The sequence below is a fragment of the Rhinoderma darwinii genome, chromosome 2, assembly GCF_050947455.1.
Source record: "Rhinoderma darwinii isolate aRhiDar2 chromosome 2, aRhiDar2.hap1, whole genome shotgun sequence".
Taxonomy (NCBI): Eukaryota; Metazoa; Chordata; class Amphibia; order Anura; family Rhinodermatidae; genus Rhinoderma; species Rhinoderma darwinii.
Window position 1 is genome coordinate 202,134,403 of NC_134688.1, and position 19,919 is coordinate 202,154,321.

The window sequence follows — 19,919 nt, forward strand, 5'->3', positions numbered from 1 at the left end:
CATGGAAAATCCGGACAGCAATTCTGCAGTGTTTACACGACGCGTGGATGTACCCTAAAGGGAGATTTATCAAAATATCGCAAACAAAAATAGAGAAATTGCTTATAGCAACCAATTAGGTTGCTGCACTAATTTTTTTTTTCTTGAAACCTTGTAAAAACTTATATATATCTATACTTCTGAGACAGTTTATATATCTATATATAGATATATATATAGATATATAAACTGTCTCAGAAGTAAAGTGACCTTGATGCACAAAGCATCCGATCAGAATCCGCACTTCATTTTTAAAATGTGAAGATGATGCTAGGATCCGACATGTAGTGACATGTGGATTCATGTCAGATCCTAGCACCATCTCCACGTGTGCACTATCTTGAGAGAAATGACTGTTAATTTATGGATATTTAAGCCACTACTTTTTATGATACAGTATGTGATATGATGTTTTTGACGGAATTAGTTTTTGATGGAATTAATTATTAATCGTGCGTGAGATAAAGACTGAAGCAGCAGTGACCATGGTGTAGCTTAGATTATCTTCTGATAATTGAAGTACGGTAATTTCACATCCTGTATTAACCGTACAGTTGATGTATGGATGTAGCCATCTTTATCATGACTCTGATAACTTGCTGCAGCGTGATATCACACAACAAAAGCCATTGAAAAGCATTGAAAAAGTCAAGAAAAAGTTTCTTGACACTGTGTATTTAATGCGTTAAAAGTCAAAATAAAGATGGCAACATCTGTATATATTTAACTTTATAAAAAAAATTAAATGCCTTTGACGTCCGTTAACAGAAAAGTGAAAGACCTGCCATTTTTTTTCCAGCCAAAAAAACAAGATCCAGAAGATTTGTAATTTTTTTTTACAATGGAGGACAACGAAAACAGGATACAACTGTTTATGCATGCTATTGAACCCTCCTTTTTTTCCTGTATACTTTTTTTATAATTTTAACTATACAGATATGTTCACACAGGGTGCATACCCTACGTAAAAACACACAGCTGGTTGCCACAGGTCACCGCAGGAAATTCTGGCTGAAAAACTGCACCAAATTGTCTGCTGCAGAAAACTGCGCGTAAAAAAACTGTTTCATACTTACCAGAAGCCATGGCGGCATGAAATTGGTGTGGTTTTTTTATTTGTAAACTTTGCTGCAAATTTGCAGGTAATTCACAGAAAAATCCGCAACAATTGACATCCGATACGGATTTTAACTTCCCCATTAAACACAATGGGAAAAATCCATAACAAATCTGCAATCATTCCACAGAAAAAATTTACATTCTGCAGATTTAAAAATCACCACTACAAATCAAATTCCGTGTAGAAATTCTCTGCAGAGTGTGGAAATCCCCTCATTAAAATCTCACCTACTTTGCTATTATAATCCACAGCGCACCTGGCCCGTGTGAATAAACCCTTGGAATGTCTCCCACCATGACTCCCCCCCCCCCACCGGCATGGCAAAAACACAGTCACTCTGCCATGGCCTTTGGAAATAAGCTGCGACCCCGGGTAGAAAAAAAATCAACAAAGCCGAAGAAGCGCAGAGAGAGTCCGGGTATCTGCCACAGATTAAAAGACACTTGATTAGAACTTGCTAACCAAATGTAGCTGTAAATTAATGACTTACAGTATGAGACTCAACACCCATGGGAGCCAGAAGGAGCAGAAGGATGAGAAGAGGGACACTGAAAGACAGCACAGGCAAGAGAGGAAGGTGGAGTCATAATTCAGCCCTGCGTAGAACTATGCCTGACATTCTCTTATTTCTTGGAGAAGGGGCTGTACTCCATCTTTTCCTGGAGACTGTTAGTCAATTGACATTTCTTTGACAATTAACTCCCAGTCATTTCAGATGCCATATTGACACACATCCTGCTGCACTTTCTATGCAGACAATACAGGAAGGAAGTATGCACCTTCAATATGGCTGCTCTGTAGATGTTTAAAAATATAAATAAATAGCTAAAACATTAGAACATTTTTTCATAATAATCAAAGTATTTATTCTTTAGAGACATTTTTTAGTGCTTTGAAAATGATGATTCATTATCTTTAATAATTGATTAGAATGCAGAGTTTAGATAAAATGATACCCTCAGAAAAGTGTATTACTCCTTTGTTATAAATCTGATAACAAGTCAAGGTCAGCATTTTTGTAAGTAATTTGGCAAGAAAAGCAGATGACTGAAAGGCGATCAGTAAAGACGCGATGGATTTTATTCAAAATGTTTTTTTTAAATGATAATATTCATAATTATTCTACGCTGATGGCAGCTACACACCTGCTGTCATCTATTTTTAGGATTTGTTTTAGGTGATACATCATCTCACGCCAACTGAAAAACTAAAGGTCACATAAAACCTGAGCTACTTTTTGTTGCCTGCATAAAAAAACGAGAGGAATGAAAGAGACTTGTCATTTGCAGATTTGGGAAGGTATGAGTTCCGTAGCGTAAAATGCTGATTGATCTAATTTCCTTGACATAATAAATTGCAACAAATAACAGTACTCATTTTAGTGGTATCTGCATGAACAGGATTTGTAAACTTGTTATATTCCAATTATTAGAAATTTACAACCAGCTACCATGTACCTTATACAGAGAAAAACAGAAAAATATGGTACCTGTGCTGAACCCAATACAGCAACATTAAAAAAGAAACAAAAAAACGGTTCATGTGGCACAAACATAGTATACAAATTTCGCACCATAAAGGACTGCCCATTGGTACTATGCTCTTCATATTGTCATTTGCATGATGCCATATGGCCCATGCATAATGCTATACTATGTATCCGCCTACAGACTGCTATGAGCTTATACTGTACTTTTGTGTGCCTCTGATTTTTTTACAGAGGAAAATTGTGGCATGCTCCCACGCATGTTATATTATGAAGCTATTCACTCCTTTGGGAGAATACAGTGCCTCGTGGATGCACTATACAATGGCACACAGAGTACCTACTTGGCTATAATGTGGACCAGTTGAGACTCTGTGTGACGCTGTACAGGCTTCTAGCTGGGAAGCTTTCATAAGCGTTGTGTATTGTTACAATCACCCCAGTGCTGTATTTTTTCATAGAAGTTACAATGTTTGCTACACCCTGCAAGTAGAACAAGGCCATATATTTTGATGTGACTACTAATATGTTATGTAACATATATTACGTGCATTACCAAGTCCTAAGCACATTAGCAAAAAGGTAGCAGTGTATAGTACAGATCATACAGAGTGTCCTTTATGCTTTTTTTTTTGCTTTTTTCAATTTAACTGACAAACACAGTAAAGCCTCTGAGAGCTGCCTGTCAAAGAGCCCTAATATTAATGAGAATGGCTGTGCACAGCTCTTCTGTAACAGTCGGTAGAAAATAGAAAATAAAAATATGGCTAAAAGGGAACAATATTTTTCAGCTTACAATAGCTCCGGCACCTACTGGCTTTCTAATATATATGTTTTTTAAGGGTGAGCTTCTATTCTGTTAAAATGACCCAAAGTACAAAGAAAGCAATTGAAATATTACAAAAGCACATAGGGAGCAATGTTCTCGGGAATATGAAAGATAGTTGAACACAATCCCAACCCTTTAGGTGTAATAATGAGTTGCAGCCTAATCACGGATAGCAGGAAAATAATTAGAGCCTTTTAGCCGCCTGTGTTTTGCGCAGTGATTCATGTTATTCTTTATACCGTTAGCATACTGATTTGTTATGATTGGCTATATTTCAAGACAGACTAAATCAATTAGACTGTTTTGCTGCCCATTTTTATTCTGAAGAGTTGTTTTTGCTCAAGACTACAAATAGAATAATATTTTAACACTGTAACAATGGGATAATTTGTAATAAAATACTATCAAGGTTGTATAGAGTTTTGTAATTGTCTCCATTTGCTCCAAAGTTGTTCATACTTAATTTATATTTTTGGAGCTGAATTAAAACTAAATGACTTCAAGAGGCCAATGTAGCTCTTACAATATAATTAACACTGTACAAATTACTCTTCATTCTATTCTACATGCTGTTGAAGGGGCTTTCTCTCTCAGGTTTACAGGTTTTGGCCAGATTCAGAAAAGAACATAGAGTGCAGTTCAGAAACATAGTAACTGTCATATCCTAAATAGTGCTGAAAAACAACTTATTTTAGTATTAGTAGTGCTTTTAAGTTAAAGTCTATGTAAACCTTTGAACACTTTAAAAAAAAACAAAAAAAAAAACAATGTATTATTGTGTTAAATGCATCTTTTGAATTGTTTTTTATTAAAAATAATGCTTTTACTTTTTGAGATACAACTTCTATATATCCTAAAAACATGATTACAGTACGGGAAAGTATTGCCACGGAGTGCAGAGACTCTTAACATAGATAACTATGATATAGAGAGAGAGACCAGAAGCAACTCACAGTCCCAAAAACGTATGGAAAATAGTTATGTTCAAATAGGGCAAATATTCGGTGCATGCCGTGTCGAGTCGTAGCCAATCCAACTCCAATTCAAGTAATGAAAATGTAATAATTTTCTCTATTTTCTATAGATAATTATGATGGTAGAAGCCCGGCTCCTCGAACTGTGGTCAGTCCTGAAAATATGGCCGACAAGCGGTCCGTGCAGATGTAGCCGTCTTTATCTTGGCTTTTAACACATTAAATATACAGTGACAAGACCCTTTATCTTGACTTTTTCAATGGCTTTCCAATGGCTTTTGTAATGTGATATCACACTGCAGCAAGTTATCAGAGTCAAGATAAAGACGTCTACATGGCCGTCTGAAAAAGACCTTAGACAAAATGTAATATTAGAGACAGTAAACCCTAGAGATAAAAAAGCATATTAATTATTTTTGCATTTATATAGATAACAGTGATCAACCATCTAAAAAAAAATAACAGTCCCCTTAACCACTTCCGGACCACCCATAGACTATAAACGTCCGGTCGGTCCACAATTAGCTCTTCAGGGCCGTTCCAGAACGTCCTGCAGAGTTAGCAAGTTTGCCGCTCCCTGGTGGCCTTTAGCTCCATGATACAGCTGTCTCTAGACAGCTGTATCATGGAACTTTAACCAGAGACAACGCTGGGTCAACAACCTGTCACAACGACTTACGTGCCGACTATGAGGAGCTCCGTGATACAGCTGTTTAGAGATTGCCGATTGCAGATTGCCAGAGAGGGAGAAGAATAATGTAATGTAAAAAATAAAATAAAATAAAAAATTGCTCTATAAATAAATTTGTCTATCTGTGACACAGCGACTTTGGCCATGCACGACACAGGTCGACCAGCCAAAGATCGCTATGTCCCGTAGCCTACATTGCATGTAATAAAAGTCAATGTGGTTGTGTCGCGACAGTTGCAAGAAATCCAAACTGTCATGTCACAGTTACTTGCAGGTCGCAACACGACCACATTGACTTTCATTACTTGCGTTGTAGGCTATGGGACATAGTGATCTTTGGTTGGATGACCTGTACATGGAGTATTTTGCAGGCAGAAAAAAATCTGCCTCAATATTCCTGAAGGAATTTTGAGTCAGATTTTGACCTGCCTGCACTTTTTTGCCGTGTTTTTCACCTGAGGCCATTGAGGAATGCGGGTGTAAAACGCTTTTTCTGCCTCCCAGCCGCCCGGGAAAAAATAACAATTTCGGCTGTATATTTGTGCTGATTCTGACGTGGTTTCCACGTAAAAATCAGTACCAAAAAACACTGTGTGGGTATGTGCACACACACTAATTACGTCCGTAATTGACGGACGTATTTCGGCTGGAAGACCCGGACCGAACACAGTGCAGGGAGCCGGGCTCCTAGCATCATACTTATGTACGATGCTAGGAGTCCCTGCTTCTCTGCAGGACGACTGTCCCGTACTGAAAACATGATTACAGTACGGGACAGTTGTCCTGCAGCGAGGCAGGGACTCCTAGCATCGTACATAAGTATGATGCTAGGAGCCCGGCTCCCGGCACTGTGTTCGGTCCACTACTTGCGGCCGAAATACGTCCGTCAATCACGGACGTAATTAATGTGTGTGCACATACCCTGTGATTTGGGCTTTAGGGAGACGTTAGATGTTGCACATTCACTGCAAATTTGACCTGCGGATTTGCGCAGGCAAAGTCTGCAGCGGATTACAGTACAAGGCAAGTAGATGAGATTTTACAAAACTCATCTGCATGCTGCAGATATTTTACACGGCAGATTTTCAAATCTTTGATATGTCGTTAAATTAATACCCTGGGGTCTACTTTCCATAAAATAATAATTTTTGGGGTGTCAAAGGGGTTTTCCAGTCCACAAAAATTGATGGCCTATCCTCAGGATAAGGCTCTATTCACACGACAGGGTTTCCCGGCCATGTTATGGCCGTTCAAAAAACGTCCGTTACACGGCCGCAGAAGGAACAATAGACCCCAAATAAGGCCATTCACACGACTGATTTTTTGATGGCCCGGTATACCCTATTTGCGGCTGTTCTCCCGGCCCCATAGAAGTCTATGGGGTGGGGTAATACATGGCCATCATTTAAATGAGTTCCGAGTGACGGTCGTGTCTTCCGTCGCTCGCTCTCTCTACTCCTCACAGTGCAAAGTGCATGTGAAGAGGAGGAGGGTGGTATTTTTTTTGCTCTCTGTAGGAGCCGAATCCCCGGCCACAGCTTCAGCAACACTGTGGCCAGGGATTGGGGATTCCGCTCCAGGAGAAGTCCCTGCCTTCACTGTCCATATATGGAGACAGTGACGTCAGGGACTTCTGAAGTGGAATCCCCAGCGCTGTGGCAGGGATTACGCTCCAGAAGAAGTCCCTGCCTTCACTGTCCATATATGGACACAGTGATGTCAGGGACTTCTGAAGTGGAATCCCCAGCGCTGTGGCAGGGATTACGCTCCAGGAGAAGTCCCTGCCTTCACTGTCCATATATGGACACTGTGACGTCAGGGACTTCTGAAGCGGAATGCACACACAATAGTCATATCTGAAGGTGGACTTTACAATATGTGCACTGTTAACTATTTGAAAATCAATGTACTTACTACAAAAGGCCCTTCTGATTTTCCTCATGTATGCCATACATTTGTATTTTGCTTATTGTGGTATATAGATCTGTGATAGCACCCATAGATTGCTGCAAACCTTTAAACTTTTTACTGAATTATTTTTCTCATGGCTCCCTTAAACTTGCCAAAGAGGAGAGCATAGTGATTGGTCCTATAGGGCAGAATCCTATAAGAATATGATATTGGTCGCTTCAATGTCCCACTCATAGTATGCTTTTATAACTGTCTGAAATAGAGGTCAGTGGATATCAAAGATGAAGGTAAGTAAAGAAATATAAAGTAAAAATAAATGCTGTACTAAAAGTAAAATAAACTCTGCAATATGTTCAGACATACTGGGACTGATCTTATCAATGCAGCAGAGCAGGTTTTGTCATATAACACAACTCATCCTGATATCACAGTGTGCAGGAGAATATACTGTTTTATCTTAACATCACTAAAGTCGCTACGTCAGTATTCATTTATTTAACTATACAAAGACTTAAAAAGGACATTTGAAAGCCAACAGTATATTGTATATACTTGCCTGTAACTGTTCTTCTAATGCCACTGTAGTTTTATCTCCGCTTGCTTCATCCACCACTACCACCATATGCGTAAGTGAATTAACTCTAACTTGTTCTTGCTCTAAGTCATCTTGTAAAACCTGAAACACACAGAACAAGATTTAAAAATATCAATTCGATATTATAACATAAACAGCAAGTCTTTTATCTACTCATTCCAGGATAATATAAAGATAATTGTACATTGCACTGCTCCTACTGATTTCCAATTGTAACATTGGGCAATCCATAAGTGAATGTGAACCCTTAAAAAACATTTTTGTTATTTAATGGAAATAGTTTCAAAATTCTGGGCGGCCGGCATCCACCACCAGTGGGGAGCTTAGGAGCTTACTGCATACTGTTTATATTGAACGTTGAACTCAATAAGAACACAGCTGCACTGAGTTCCTATGCAGGGGATTGGGAGCTATGTATCAGAAAAAATTGATGGACATTACTTTTAATATTTTATCAGCAATTTATCAGATACATGGGTAATTTAATACAGGTTGAATGGTTATCGAATATTTAATGCAAATTAGCTGTTTATGCATCAATAATGGTAGTGACAGGTTGGTGCCTTTTTTTTTTACCTGTTATGATGATAGATTTGGAAAAACAGGAACATAGGTATATAATTGAAACTTGTGTCTTTAAATTCAAGAGTTGTAAAAACACTAAGTACATTCAGTATATTAAACACTATTTTACTTTATATATTGTTTATGTACAAGTCGTGTTACAGGATGTTCCTACATGTTTTTGTCAAATTGGTTGTCATGAATAGCTCAACAGAAACATACTTGAGTTTGCATTATGGAATAATATGTTTCTCTGAAAGTTCACACTTATTTTTATGCAGCAAAACTACTGTTGTTAACATGATCTGTATTAGCTAGAGGGCATTCTCCTCTGGCAGCTTTGAAACTTGCTATGAATTAATATGGGCTCCACCATCAATAAGATATGTAGCGGCTTCGTCTATAACTGAATTCATGATAGATGAAGCAAGATCAAGTAGAAAAGTGTAGCAAGTAGCTATTGCCTTTTGTCTATTCTCTTTAAGAGCGACTTTAATGAAGCAGAATATAATACATGTAATATTCTAACATAACAGTAATATTTCCAAAGTGTATAGAGAATTTATTAACTTTATTTTGGAAAAGATTCACAGATAACATTTACTAACTCAAAGTTATTATTTTAGTTTATCACAGCTGCAAATTATTCAGTAACATACCTGCAATACATATATGAGGTTTTTTTTTGTTGCTATTATTGTTTATCTTTGAAGATAGGAAATATAGCACATTATAAAATAAAACAAAAACATTCCACTCTTTTGGGCAGTGTTTGAGTCTGCAATGTTTACCTGGTATTGTTTTTGGATTTGTTGGAACTGAGAAGTACTGCTTTACACCTCTTGCACACAAAAAATGGTTCAGGTGTCGGCTGCATTTCCTGGCCCGATCACGGTACTGATGAATGGGACTCCTGGCATCATAGACATTTTATGATTCTAGGCGTCCCTGCCTTCCCGCGACACTGCTGTTTCGTACTGTATCATTTTGTTCAGTATCCAACAGCAGTTCCGTGAGGAGGAAGTCTCCTAGCATCATAAAATTTCTATGATGCCAGGAGTCCCATTCACCTGTACTGCGGTCGGGCCGGGAAATCCAGTCTACACATGGACCGTTTTTCACGGCCCGAACTCGGTCGTGTGCAAGAGGTGTAAAGCTGTACTTCTCAGTGCCAACAAATACAAAAACAATACTAGGTAAACATTGTGAACTTATTCTACTAAATAAAAATACCAGAATTCAATTTCCCTTAGTAGTCAAAGAATTTACTAAAGACGTACGGTAGCTACATAGGTATGCTGAATGAGGTACTTTTCAAGGTAACTGTTATAATCGGCATAATTCATTAATTGGTGATCTGGAAAAAACGATAAAATTTGTCGGTTGTGCAAAAAAATAAGTTTTATTCAACATCCGACAAACTGTCAAATAAAGAAAATAGGAATGAGCAAATATACTACTATAATGCAAGACTACAATGACCAGCTCCCTCAAATCTTTCCTATACAAATGTAGTAAACACAATGGTCAACATGAGCAATGTATTTTTCCGAGTAAGGCCTACAGATGTAGCCATCTTTATCTTGACTCTTAACCCATTAAATACAGTGGCAGGAAACTTTAACTTGACTTTTTCAATGGCTTTCGTTGTGTGATATCACGCTGCAGCAAGTTATCAGTCAAGATAATCTTGGCTACATCTGTAGCAGGCAAATCACACAAGGGGTCTGCACCCCTCCTGCTCTTTATCTTCTATAGTAGCAGTTAGTAACATACTGAAGAATGTAAGATAAGAAAGATAAATTGCCATTCTTTGGTATTTATGTTAAGACTTTTTATAATGGAAAGCTCCAGGAATATTATAATTTAAAATTTACAGTACCCATAACCATGCCATCAGCTGGCAAACTGTTGTGCTGGCCACGCTCTGAAATAAATAAAATTTCCCGCATTCCAAACATCACAGAGCTCCGGCTGCAGATTTTGCATCTCATTAAAGATTCCTACTAGTTCAGTGTTTGTACAGAGCATGCACTACTAGAGAAGAGTGTATGGACTGGGAACATTTTTGGGAACTGGGAAATTTATTTAACCCCTTCCGACATTTAACGTAAAGTTATGACGTAAAGTTATGTCATAGCCTGGAAGTCAATTCACCTCCTACAAAGATTTTTATAAAAAGTGATCAAAAAGTTGCATAAATAGTAGCAATAAACACTACACCTCAGCAAAAAATACCTCCTCCCACAGCTCATTCAATGGAAAAATAAAAATGTTATGGCTCTCAGAATATGTCAACACAAAACTAATTTTCTTTTATTAACAATTAGTTTCTTCGTTGTAAAAGTAGAACATTTTAACTGTTTATTTAACAATAAAATATTCATAAAGCCAACTGACTTGCCTGCATCACCATTCGTCATATGACAGATACAGGGAAGATAATGTAAAAAATTATAACAATCCAGTAGTTATAAAACAAAGCCAGGAAATAGAAATCAGTCATTGTTATCCATCTAAATATGTAGAGGAACTGTAATTCCAAGAATAAAAAACTGAAGGGAGAGTGTACGGCAACTGAATAAATTGGCCTAGGAACAACATTAGGCAAGACATAAGGACAGAAACATAGGAAGGGGAAGGGAGAGCCAAGATAGGTAAAACTTACTGCATGTGGATGCGTGATCGAGTTACAAATAATCGGTAATCCAATATTTTTTCCAAGGCCTAAGTCGGAGGTTACATTTTTTTTATTATTAAACCCACAGAATAAAATGAACATGTCACGTTTACCACACGTAAAAATGAAACACACAAAAACAAATAGAGGAATTGCTTTTTTTTCTCATTCCACCCCAAAAAGTTTGTTTTCTGTTTCCCAGTAAATTTTATGGTACAATAAATGGTGCCATGAAATACTAAAACTCGTCCCACAAAAGACAAGCCCTCGTACGGTTAGGTCCATGGAAAAATGGAATGGAGGGAGCAAAAAAGCAAAAATTATAAACTGATATGATCTAAAAAATGAAAAACCATATAGCTAATTTACTTCCTATTGCTTATGTAGCTCTATACACAGTTTTTAACCCCGTCCCGACATTTGCCGTATGGGTACGCCATGGAAAGCTATGACTTCCCGCAAATTGCCGTATCCATACGCCAAATGTTTGGCACCGGCTCAGAAGCTGAGCCGGTGCCATCATCGCCGGATCTCAGCTGTATCTTACAGCTGACATCTGGCTGTAATGGCGGGGACCGAAATTAGCTTCGATCCCTGCCATTAACCCCTTAAGTGAAGCGTTCAAACGCGAGTGCTGAAAACAATAAAAGTTTCAAGTAATAAAATAAAACACAATCGCCCTTTTTCCCTTATCAAGTCCTTTATTATTGAAAAAAAAAAAAAAACCATACATATTTGGTATCGGTATCACCGCGACCATAACGACCTGAGGTATCAAAATATTATATTATTTATTGCACGCGGAACAGCGTAAAAAAAAACCATATAAAACTATACAAGAGTTTCTGTTTTTTGGTCACTTTGCCCTACAAATATTGGAATAAAAAGTGATCAAAAAGTCGCACGTATCCAAAAATGGTACCTATAAAAACTATAGCTCGTCTCGAAAAAACAAGCCCTCATATAGCTTAGTCGACAAGAAAATGTAAAAGTTATGGTTCTCACAACAAAAATACATTCTTTTTACAAAAGTAATATTGTTGTGCAAAAAGTTGTAAAACATAAAAAAGTTCTATAAATTAGGTATCGCCGGAATCGTACTGACCCGCAGAATAAAGTTAACATGTAATTTATAACGCATGGTGAACGCTGTATAAAAAAAACCTAAAAAACCTATGCCAGAATTGCGTTTTTTTGTTTACCTGGCCTCGCAAAAAATAGGATAAAAGGTGATCAAAAAGTCGCATGTAACCCAAAATGGTACAAATAATCGCTACAGCTCATCCCGCAGAAAAACAGCCCTCATACCGCTAGGTCTTTGAAAAAATAAAATTAGTTATGACTCCAATAAGTCAGGAAATAAAAAATATGCAGTTGTGCCCGAGGGGAACATTTCTTCTGTTTCAAGAGGCGATTTATCAAGGACCTAAAATTAGGGAACCAGGAAGGGGAGGGCCCAAACATACCTGCTGGAAGCGAGGGTGCCCGTATTAAACCAGGACAACACTTTCCCAGCAAAATTCCCGAAACTGCAAAGGTGCGGAGTGTGGACCAAAGGGGCATAAGAAAGGACGCCATATATCAGTGCGACACCGGCCTGTGCAGAAAGGATTGCTTCACAGCGTAACACACATCTATGGAATATTTTATTGTTTTTTTACCCCATTATTATTCCACCTGACTATGCCCCTGATGTACTCTGCCCAGCTTACATGTACCCCCACATTATAAATGGAAACACCAGTAATACTCAAACAAATCTACTACCAAGCAAAATCTGCTCTCCAAAAGCCAAATGGCGCTCTCTCCCATCTGAGCCCTACAGTGTGCCCAAACAGCAGTTTCCTTCCACATATATGGCATCGTCATACCCGGGAGAACCCTTTTAACAATTTTTGGGGTGTGTGTCTCCAGTGGCATAAGCTGGGCATGACATATTTGCCACTGAATTGGCATATCGAGGGAAAAATATCAATTTTTAATTTGCACCATCCGCAGCGCATTCATTTATGGAAAAGACCTGTGGGGTGAAAATGCTCATTACACCCCTTTATAAATGCCTTGAGGGGTGGAATTTCAAAATGGGGTCACTTCTCAGGGGTTTCTTTTTATTATTTCACATCTGAGCCTCTGCAATTGTGAACCAATACTTTGTAAATCGCCAAATTAGGCCTAAATTTCGCATCGTACGCTTTCACTCCTGAGCCTGGTCGAATGTCCAGGCAACAGATTAGGGCCACATGTAGGTTGTTTCTAAAAATGGGAAACACCGCATAATAATCAGAGAGCTGTCTTGTTATGGTGGCACAAGCTGGGCACAACATATTGGCATATCTATGGAAAAAAATCCAATTTTCACTCTGCAACATCGAGTGCACACTAATTTCTACAAAACACCTGCAGGGTTAACATGCTCACTACACCACTAGGTAAATGCATTGAGGGGTGTAGTTTCCAAAATGGGGTCACTTCTAGGGGGTTTTCCACTGTTTTGGTCCCACAGTCGCCCAGAAACCAATCCAGAAAAATCTGCACTCCAAATGGCGCTCCTTCCCTTTTGAGCCCTGCCGTGTGCCCAAACAGCAGTTTATGACCACATTTGGGGTATTGACGTACTCGGGAGAAATTGCTTTACAAATGTTGGGTTCTTTTTTTCCTTTATTTGTTGAGAAAACGAAAAATTTTGCGCTAAAGCTACGTCTTATTGAAGAAAAAGATTGTTTTTATTTTCACTTCCCAATTCTAATAAATTCTATGAAACATCTATGTGGTCAAAATGCTTACTACACCCTAGATGAATTCCTCAAGGGGTGTAGTTTCCTAAATGGAGTCACTTTTTGGGCGTTTTCATTGTTTTTCCCCCTCAGGGGCTTTGCAAATTCGACATGGCCTCCGCAAACCATTCCTGCTAAATGTGATCTCCAAAAGCCAAATAGCGCTCTTTCCATTCTAAGCCCTGCCGTGTGTCCAAACAGCCGTTTATTACCACATGTGCAGTACTGTTTTACTCGGGAGAAATTGGTTTACAAATTTTGTGGTGCTTTTTCTCCTTCAGTCCTTGTGGAAATGAGAAAAAATTAGCTAAACCTACATTTTCTTAGAAAAAAATGTAGATTTTTATTTTCAGGGCCTAATGCCAATAATTTCTGCAAAAAAACTGTGGGGTCAAAACGCTCAGTATACCCCTAGATAATTTCCTCAATGGGTGTAGTTTCCTAAATGGGGTCACTTGTGGGGGTTTCCACTGTTTTGTCCCCTCAGGGGCTTTGTAAATGTTATATGGCCTCCGCAAACCATTCCTGCTAAATGTAAACTCCAAAAGCCAAATGGTGCTCCATCCCTTCTAAGCCCTGTCGTGTGTCCAAACAGCCGTTTATTACCACTTGTGCAGTACTGTTTTACTCGGGAGAAATTGCTTTACAAATTTTGTGGTGCTTTTTCTCCTTTACTCCTTGTGGAAATGAGAAAAAATTAGCTAAACCTACATTTTCTTTTAAAAAATGTAGATTTTCATTTTCACGGCCTACTTCCAATAATTTCTGTAAAAAACCTGTGCAGTCAAATTGCTCACTATGCCCCTAGATAATTTATTTGAGGTGTTTAGTTTTCCAAATGGGATCACTTTTGGGGGATTTCCACTGTTTTGGCACCGCAAGAGCCCTTCAAACCTGACATGGTGCCTAAAATTTTTTGAATAAAAATAAGGCCGAAAATTCACTAGGTGCTCCTTTGCTTCTGAGGCCTGTGCTTCAGTCCATTAGCACACTACGGCCACATGTGGGATATTTCCTAAAACTGCAGAACCTGGGCAATAAATATTGACTTGCATTTCTCTGGTAAAACTTTCTGTGTTATAAAGAAAATTGGATTAAAAATTAATTTCTGCAAAAAAATATGAAATTTGTAAATTTCACCCCTACATTGCTTTAATTCCTGTGAAAAGTTTAAACGGTTAAGACATTTTCTAAATGCTGTTTTGAATACCTTGAGGGGTGAAGTTTTTAAAATGTGGTGACTTTTTTGGGGTTTCTAACATATAAGGCCCTCAACGTCACTTCACAACTGCACTGGCCCCTGTAAAAATAGCCTTTTGAAATTTTCTTGAAAATGTGAGAAATTGCTGCTAAAGTTCAAAGCCTTGTAACGTCCTAGAAAAAGAAAAGGATGTTCAAAAACCTATGCCAATCTAAAGTAGACATATGGGGGATGTTAGTTAGCAACAATTTTGTGTGTTATAACTGCCTGTCTTACAAGCAGATACATTTAAGTTGATAAAAATGCACATTTTGGAAATTTTTCGCTAAATTTTGGTGTTTTTCACAATTAAATACTGAACATATCGAGCAAATTTTCCCAGTAACATAAAGTCCAATGTGTCACGAGAAAACAGTCTCAGAATCGCTTGGATAGGTAAAAGCATTCCACATAAAGTGAAACATGTCAGATTTGAAAAAGTCAGGAAGGTCAAAAGTGGCCAAAGAGGGAAGGTGTTAGTCACTGACATCCATCCCTGTGACCAATATCTCAGACAAACATACTCTAGGACCAATTGAATACAAAACTGGTTGACCAATCAGTAAGTATCTGCATTATACAATTGTATTAATGGGGTTGTCTCCAAAAGACGGCTGATTGCAAATGATTTAACTATTGGAATCCCTAGCGATAAACTTAATTTGCTGGTTACATTTTTCCGCTGAAGTTGAAATCTAGTCTAACACAGCGAGGTTTAAATGAATGGCCGGCCATGTAATACATGGCCAAGTCGACATTCCAGAGGAGAGTCGCTACAGTTGCTTTTTTATATTTTCTTTTATGTGGTGATTGGCTGAGGACTGAATTTACCACTGCACTGTAAGGCTTTGTGCACATCGTGGTTTCCGGCAATTATGATGGGCAGTTTGCAGCGCTGTTCTTGCTGTCCAAAATAATGTTACAGCATTGTCATGAACTAAGGGTGAACATAAAACACACTAGGCCATATTATACTACAACTCATACTTATTGAGGTCCATGCTATTAAAACTATTATCTTTCAATACAAATATCAGAAAGGACACATAGAACAATTGAATTGTGTTCCTTCTGCCATGAGCAATATATTATACTGGGCACTTATTAACAGCATGGTTGCAGTAGGCAATTTAATAGCTAGCTTTCTATTTCATAATGAATGGATGTAATAAGACTAGACTAGACTCATTATTTTCCGGTCTCAATTATGAATTTTACTTTTTCTTTCTCCCAAAAATTTTTGTCAAATATTTTAATGGATAATAGTCTTAGGCTGGGTTCACACAACCTACTTTCAGGCGTAAACGAGGCGTATTATGCCTCGATTTACGCCTGAAAATACGGCTCCAATACGTTGGCAAACATCTGCCCATTCATTTGAATGGGTTTGCCGACGTACTGTGCTGACGACCTGTAATTTACGCGTCATCGTTTGACAGCTGTCAAAAGACGACGCGTAAAATTACAGCCTCGTCAAAAGAAGTGCAGGACACTTCTTGGGACGTTTTTGGAGCCGTTTTCTCATAGACTCTATTGAAAACAGCTCCAAAAAAGGCCGAAAAAACGGCGCGAAAACGACGTGAAAAACGTGAGTTGCTCAAAAAACATCTGAAAATCAGGTGCTGTTTTCCCTTGAAAACAGCTCCGTATTTTCAGACGTTTTTGGCTCAGCGTGTGAACATACCCTCAAGAGCAACAGGTTTGTCTGCAATGTTCTCAGAACAGAACATGAAAACAGAAGTGAAATGATTTGGTTGTTTATTGACATAATTATTTTTACTTCCTATTTTATTTTTCACATTGAACAGTTTGCAACATTTACAGTCATTTTTGCTTAGCAGATCACTGAACAAATTCTATGAATTTTATAATTTAAAAGGATTTTGTTGGAATATTCTATTTCAGCCACCAACTACAACATAAACCACTTCCAGGGAAGCTCAACAGCATGGTCGACTACTGTGTAATGCACATTTCTGAACAGCTGTAAAATGAATATTGCTCTTCTGCTGCACATTGATACATTGCCAGTTTCCTTTCAATAGCTAATGACTTATAATATATAGACTATGACTGAATTTTACTTATGCATTTATTTCTGGTTTCTGCTTAGAAATTTAGCAGTTGCCACTTCCATTTCCAAAGCAATAAATATAAGTAATATACAGGTTTTTTTCCATTAGTAAAGCATTGATGGCTAATATTTAGGCAGGGCCATCAATGTTTGCATTGTGTGGGTTCAACTGTGAGCACTGTGGCTCTCTAAATTGTTTACACAGTCACTGTGGTTCATCCATAATTATCGCGGTGCCTGTTACTGCAGTTCAGCCCAATTCGTCTTGTACTAATCAGCGGGAGGTGGGTGGTGTAGCCATCAAACTTTTATTTAAAGAAACCCATTCTCTATAAACGAAAACATTTAAAGAAAAAAATACAATATGCATTTAAAGGGGTATTCCCATCTTAGAAATTTATGGCAAATGTCTGGGACCCGCACTTTTACCAAGAATGGGGTCGTCGGACCCCCTTTCCACCTGGTGGGGCGGCTGTTTGCCGCAGATTCCAGGACATGACTGGTAGTGAGAGGGCCGCGTGGGCCTCTCCATTCTATTCAGTGGTAGTTATGGAAACAGCCGAGAAAACGCTGCTTGGCTGTTTCCGTAACTACCATAGACTAGAATGGAGAGAGTTGCATGCATCCCTTTTTCCATTAGTCCCCACCTGGAATCTGCAGACAGCGGCCATCGCACCTGGCATGTCGGGGGTGTGTTCGATGATGTTGGTGCGGGTCTCAGAACTGGGACCCAAATCAATCAGACACTTATGGCATTTCCTGTGAATAGGCAATAATTGTCTAAGTCTAATGTGGGAACAACCCTTTAACCCGTTAGTGACCGACCATAAGTGTTTTTACGGCTGCCACTAATGGGCTTTATTCTGTAGTAGCCTTTTTTACGGCACTGCATCAAAATAAATGCCATCAGGAGCAGTTAAGTCTCCTTGCTCTCCTCTACCAGAGGTAGCTGAGGGCTGGGAGCAGACTTGCTCAAATAGGCGGATTCAAATTCTGTCATCTCGCCCGTTTAACCCCTCAGATGCGGCCCTGAATAGCGAGCGCCATATCTGAGTGGTTTTAGAGGGAGTGTGCTCCCACTCTCACCCCGCCGGCACACCCGCGATGCAATCGCAGAGTGACAGTGGTTTCTATGGCAGCCGGGGGCGTAACAAAGGCCCCCACCTCTGCCTGAGGTTAATGCCTGTTAGGCCAGAGGCTTGGCCTAACAGATGCCTATAAGTTTTACACTGCAATACAGAAGTATTGCAGTGTTTTATAAAAGCAATCAAATAATCTCATAGTGAAGTCCCCTAGTGGGACTAAAAAAAGTAAAAAAAAGTTGAATACAATTTATAATAAATAAAAATTCCAAGTAAGAAAAATGTAATTGAACTCACTTTTTCCCTTTACCATATGCTTTATTATGAAAAAAAAAAAAAAAAAGTTACACATTTTTGGTATTGCCGCATTCGTAACGACCCCAACGATAGATATATTACATTATTTAACCTGCATGATTAACGCCATAAAAAATGAAATAAAAAAAACATGCCAGAATTGCTGTTTTCTGTTAATCCTGCCTTCAAATTTTTTTGATCAAAAGTGATCAAAAAGTTGCATGAGCTCCAAAATTGTACCAATAAAAACTACAAGTCGTCCTGCAAAAAAAGTCCTCATGCAGCTGTATCAGCGGAAAAATAAAAAAGTTATGGCTCCTAAAGTATGGCGACACAAAAACAAATAATTTTTTTTAAAAAGTGTTTTTACTGTGTAAAAGTAATAAAACATAAGAAAACCATATAAATTTGGTATCGTCACAATCGTAACAACCCGCTGAATAACTTAAAGTTATTATGTTATTTATACCACATGATAAACGGCGTAAATTTAGGACGCAAAAATAGAGTGGTGAAATTGCTGGGTCTTTTTCTATTCCTCCCCAAAAAAGTTAATGAAAGTTAATCAATAAATTACATGTATCCCAAAATGGTGCTATTAAAAAAATACAACTTGTCCCGCAAAAAAACAAGACCTTATACAGCTATGTCAACAGAAATATAAAAAAGTTATAGCTCAATGCGACGATGGAAAAACGTAAAAAAAAAGCTTGCTCTTTAAGGCCTAAAATAGGCTGGTCACTAAGGGGTGAAAGGTTATAATGGTGATACCCATTCAAAATTGATCTTCTGGCATGCCATCAATATGTGTCAGTAGAAAATATCATTATAGTCCATGAGCTCAAACCTAAGCCTAAACAAATGGGTTACAACACTCCTTGGAGTGCACAAGCCTGTTCAGCAAATCTCTGAGGTTTTAGTCATTGGAAAACTCTGATAACATTCTAAGCTAAGGACCATTCAAATTAATAGCCCACCTGTTGGTTTGTCCTGGCCAGGTTTGCAGTAAAGTTCCCATAGCTCAGTCATACAGCCATAATGGTCTGCAAGGATGACACAAAGCCTTGGGATCACTCACAAGTAAAGGCAACACGAGAGGAGAGCTATATTCCTGTGCTTTCCTACTGTACAGAATTTAATATAGTATTTAATGTGAAGGATTGTAATGGAAAAAAAAAAAGTTTGGAACAGCGAGCGAAGTAATAGATTAAGCAGAAACTCTTCATTCTTTACTGTCTTGAAATACATCCCTGATTAGCGGATTACATATGAGATAATCCAATTAAATAGGTTAACATTTAACATTAACATAAAAATGTCTGTATTTATTTAATAAACCTTTTCTATCTGGACTCCATTATCAATGAAACAATTTCATGATTTATTAAATAAAAAAACATTAATTCCTTTCTCTTCATTTCAGCCATAAAAAGAACCTCTTATTTCAGTCTTTTACGATCAACTTTGTTTTTATTACAGTCAAAACTTTCTGGTTTCTGGTCTTTGATGCTATTTGCAAGTGCATATATCTAATACTCCATTACGCCTACAAACATCTGCCCA

General features: G+C 38.1%; 1 protein-coding gene across 1 annotated transcript in view; it reads right to left on the reverse strand.

The window, feature by feature from the left end:
- DMD (dystrophin) overlaps positions 1-19,919 on the reverse strand; it is a 2,416,993-nt gene that overhangs the window by 1,530,432 nt on the left and 866,642 nt on the right. Inside the window, exon 13 of the mRNA XM_075852742.1 lies at positions 7,607-7,726. Within this exon, the coding sequence (XP_075708857.1) occupies positions 7,607-7,726 (120 nt within the window). The remainder of the gene's footprint in view (positions 1-7,606; positions 7,727-19,919) is intronic.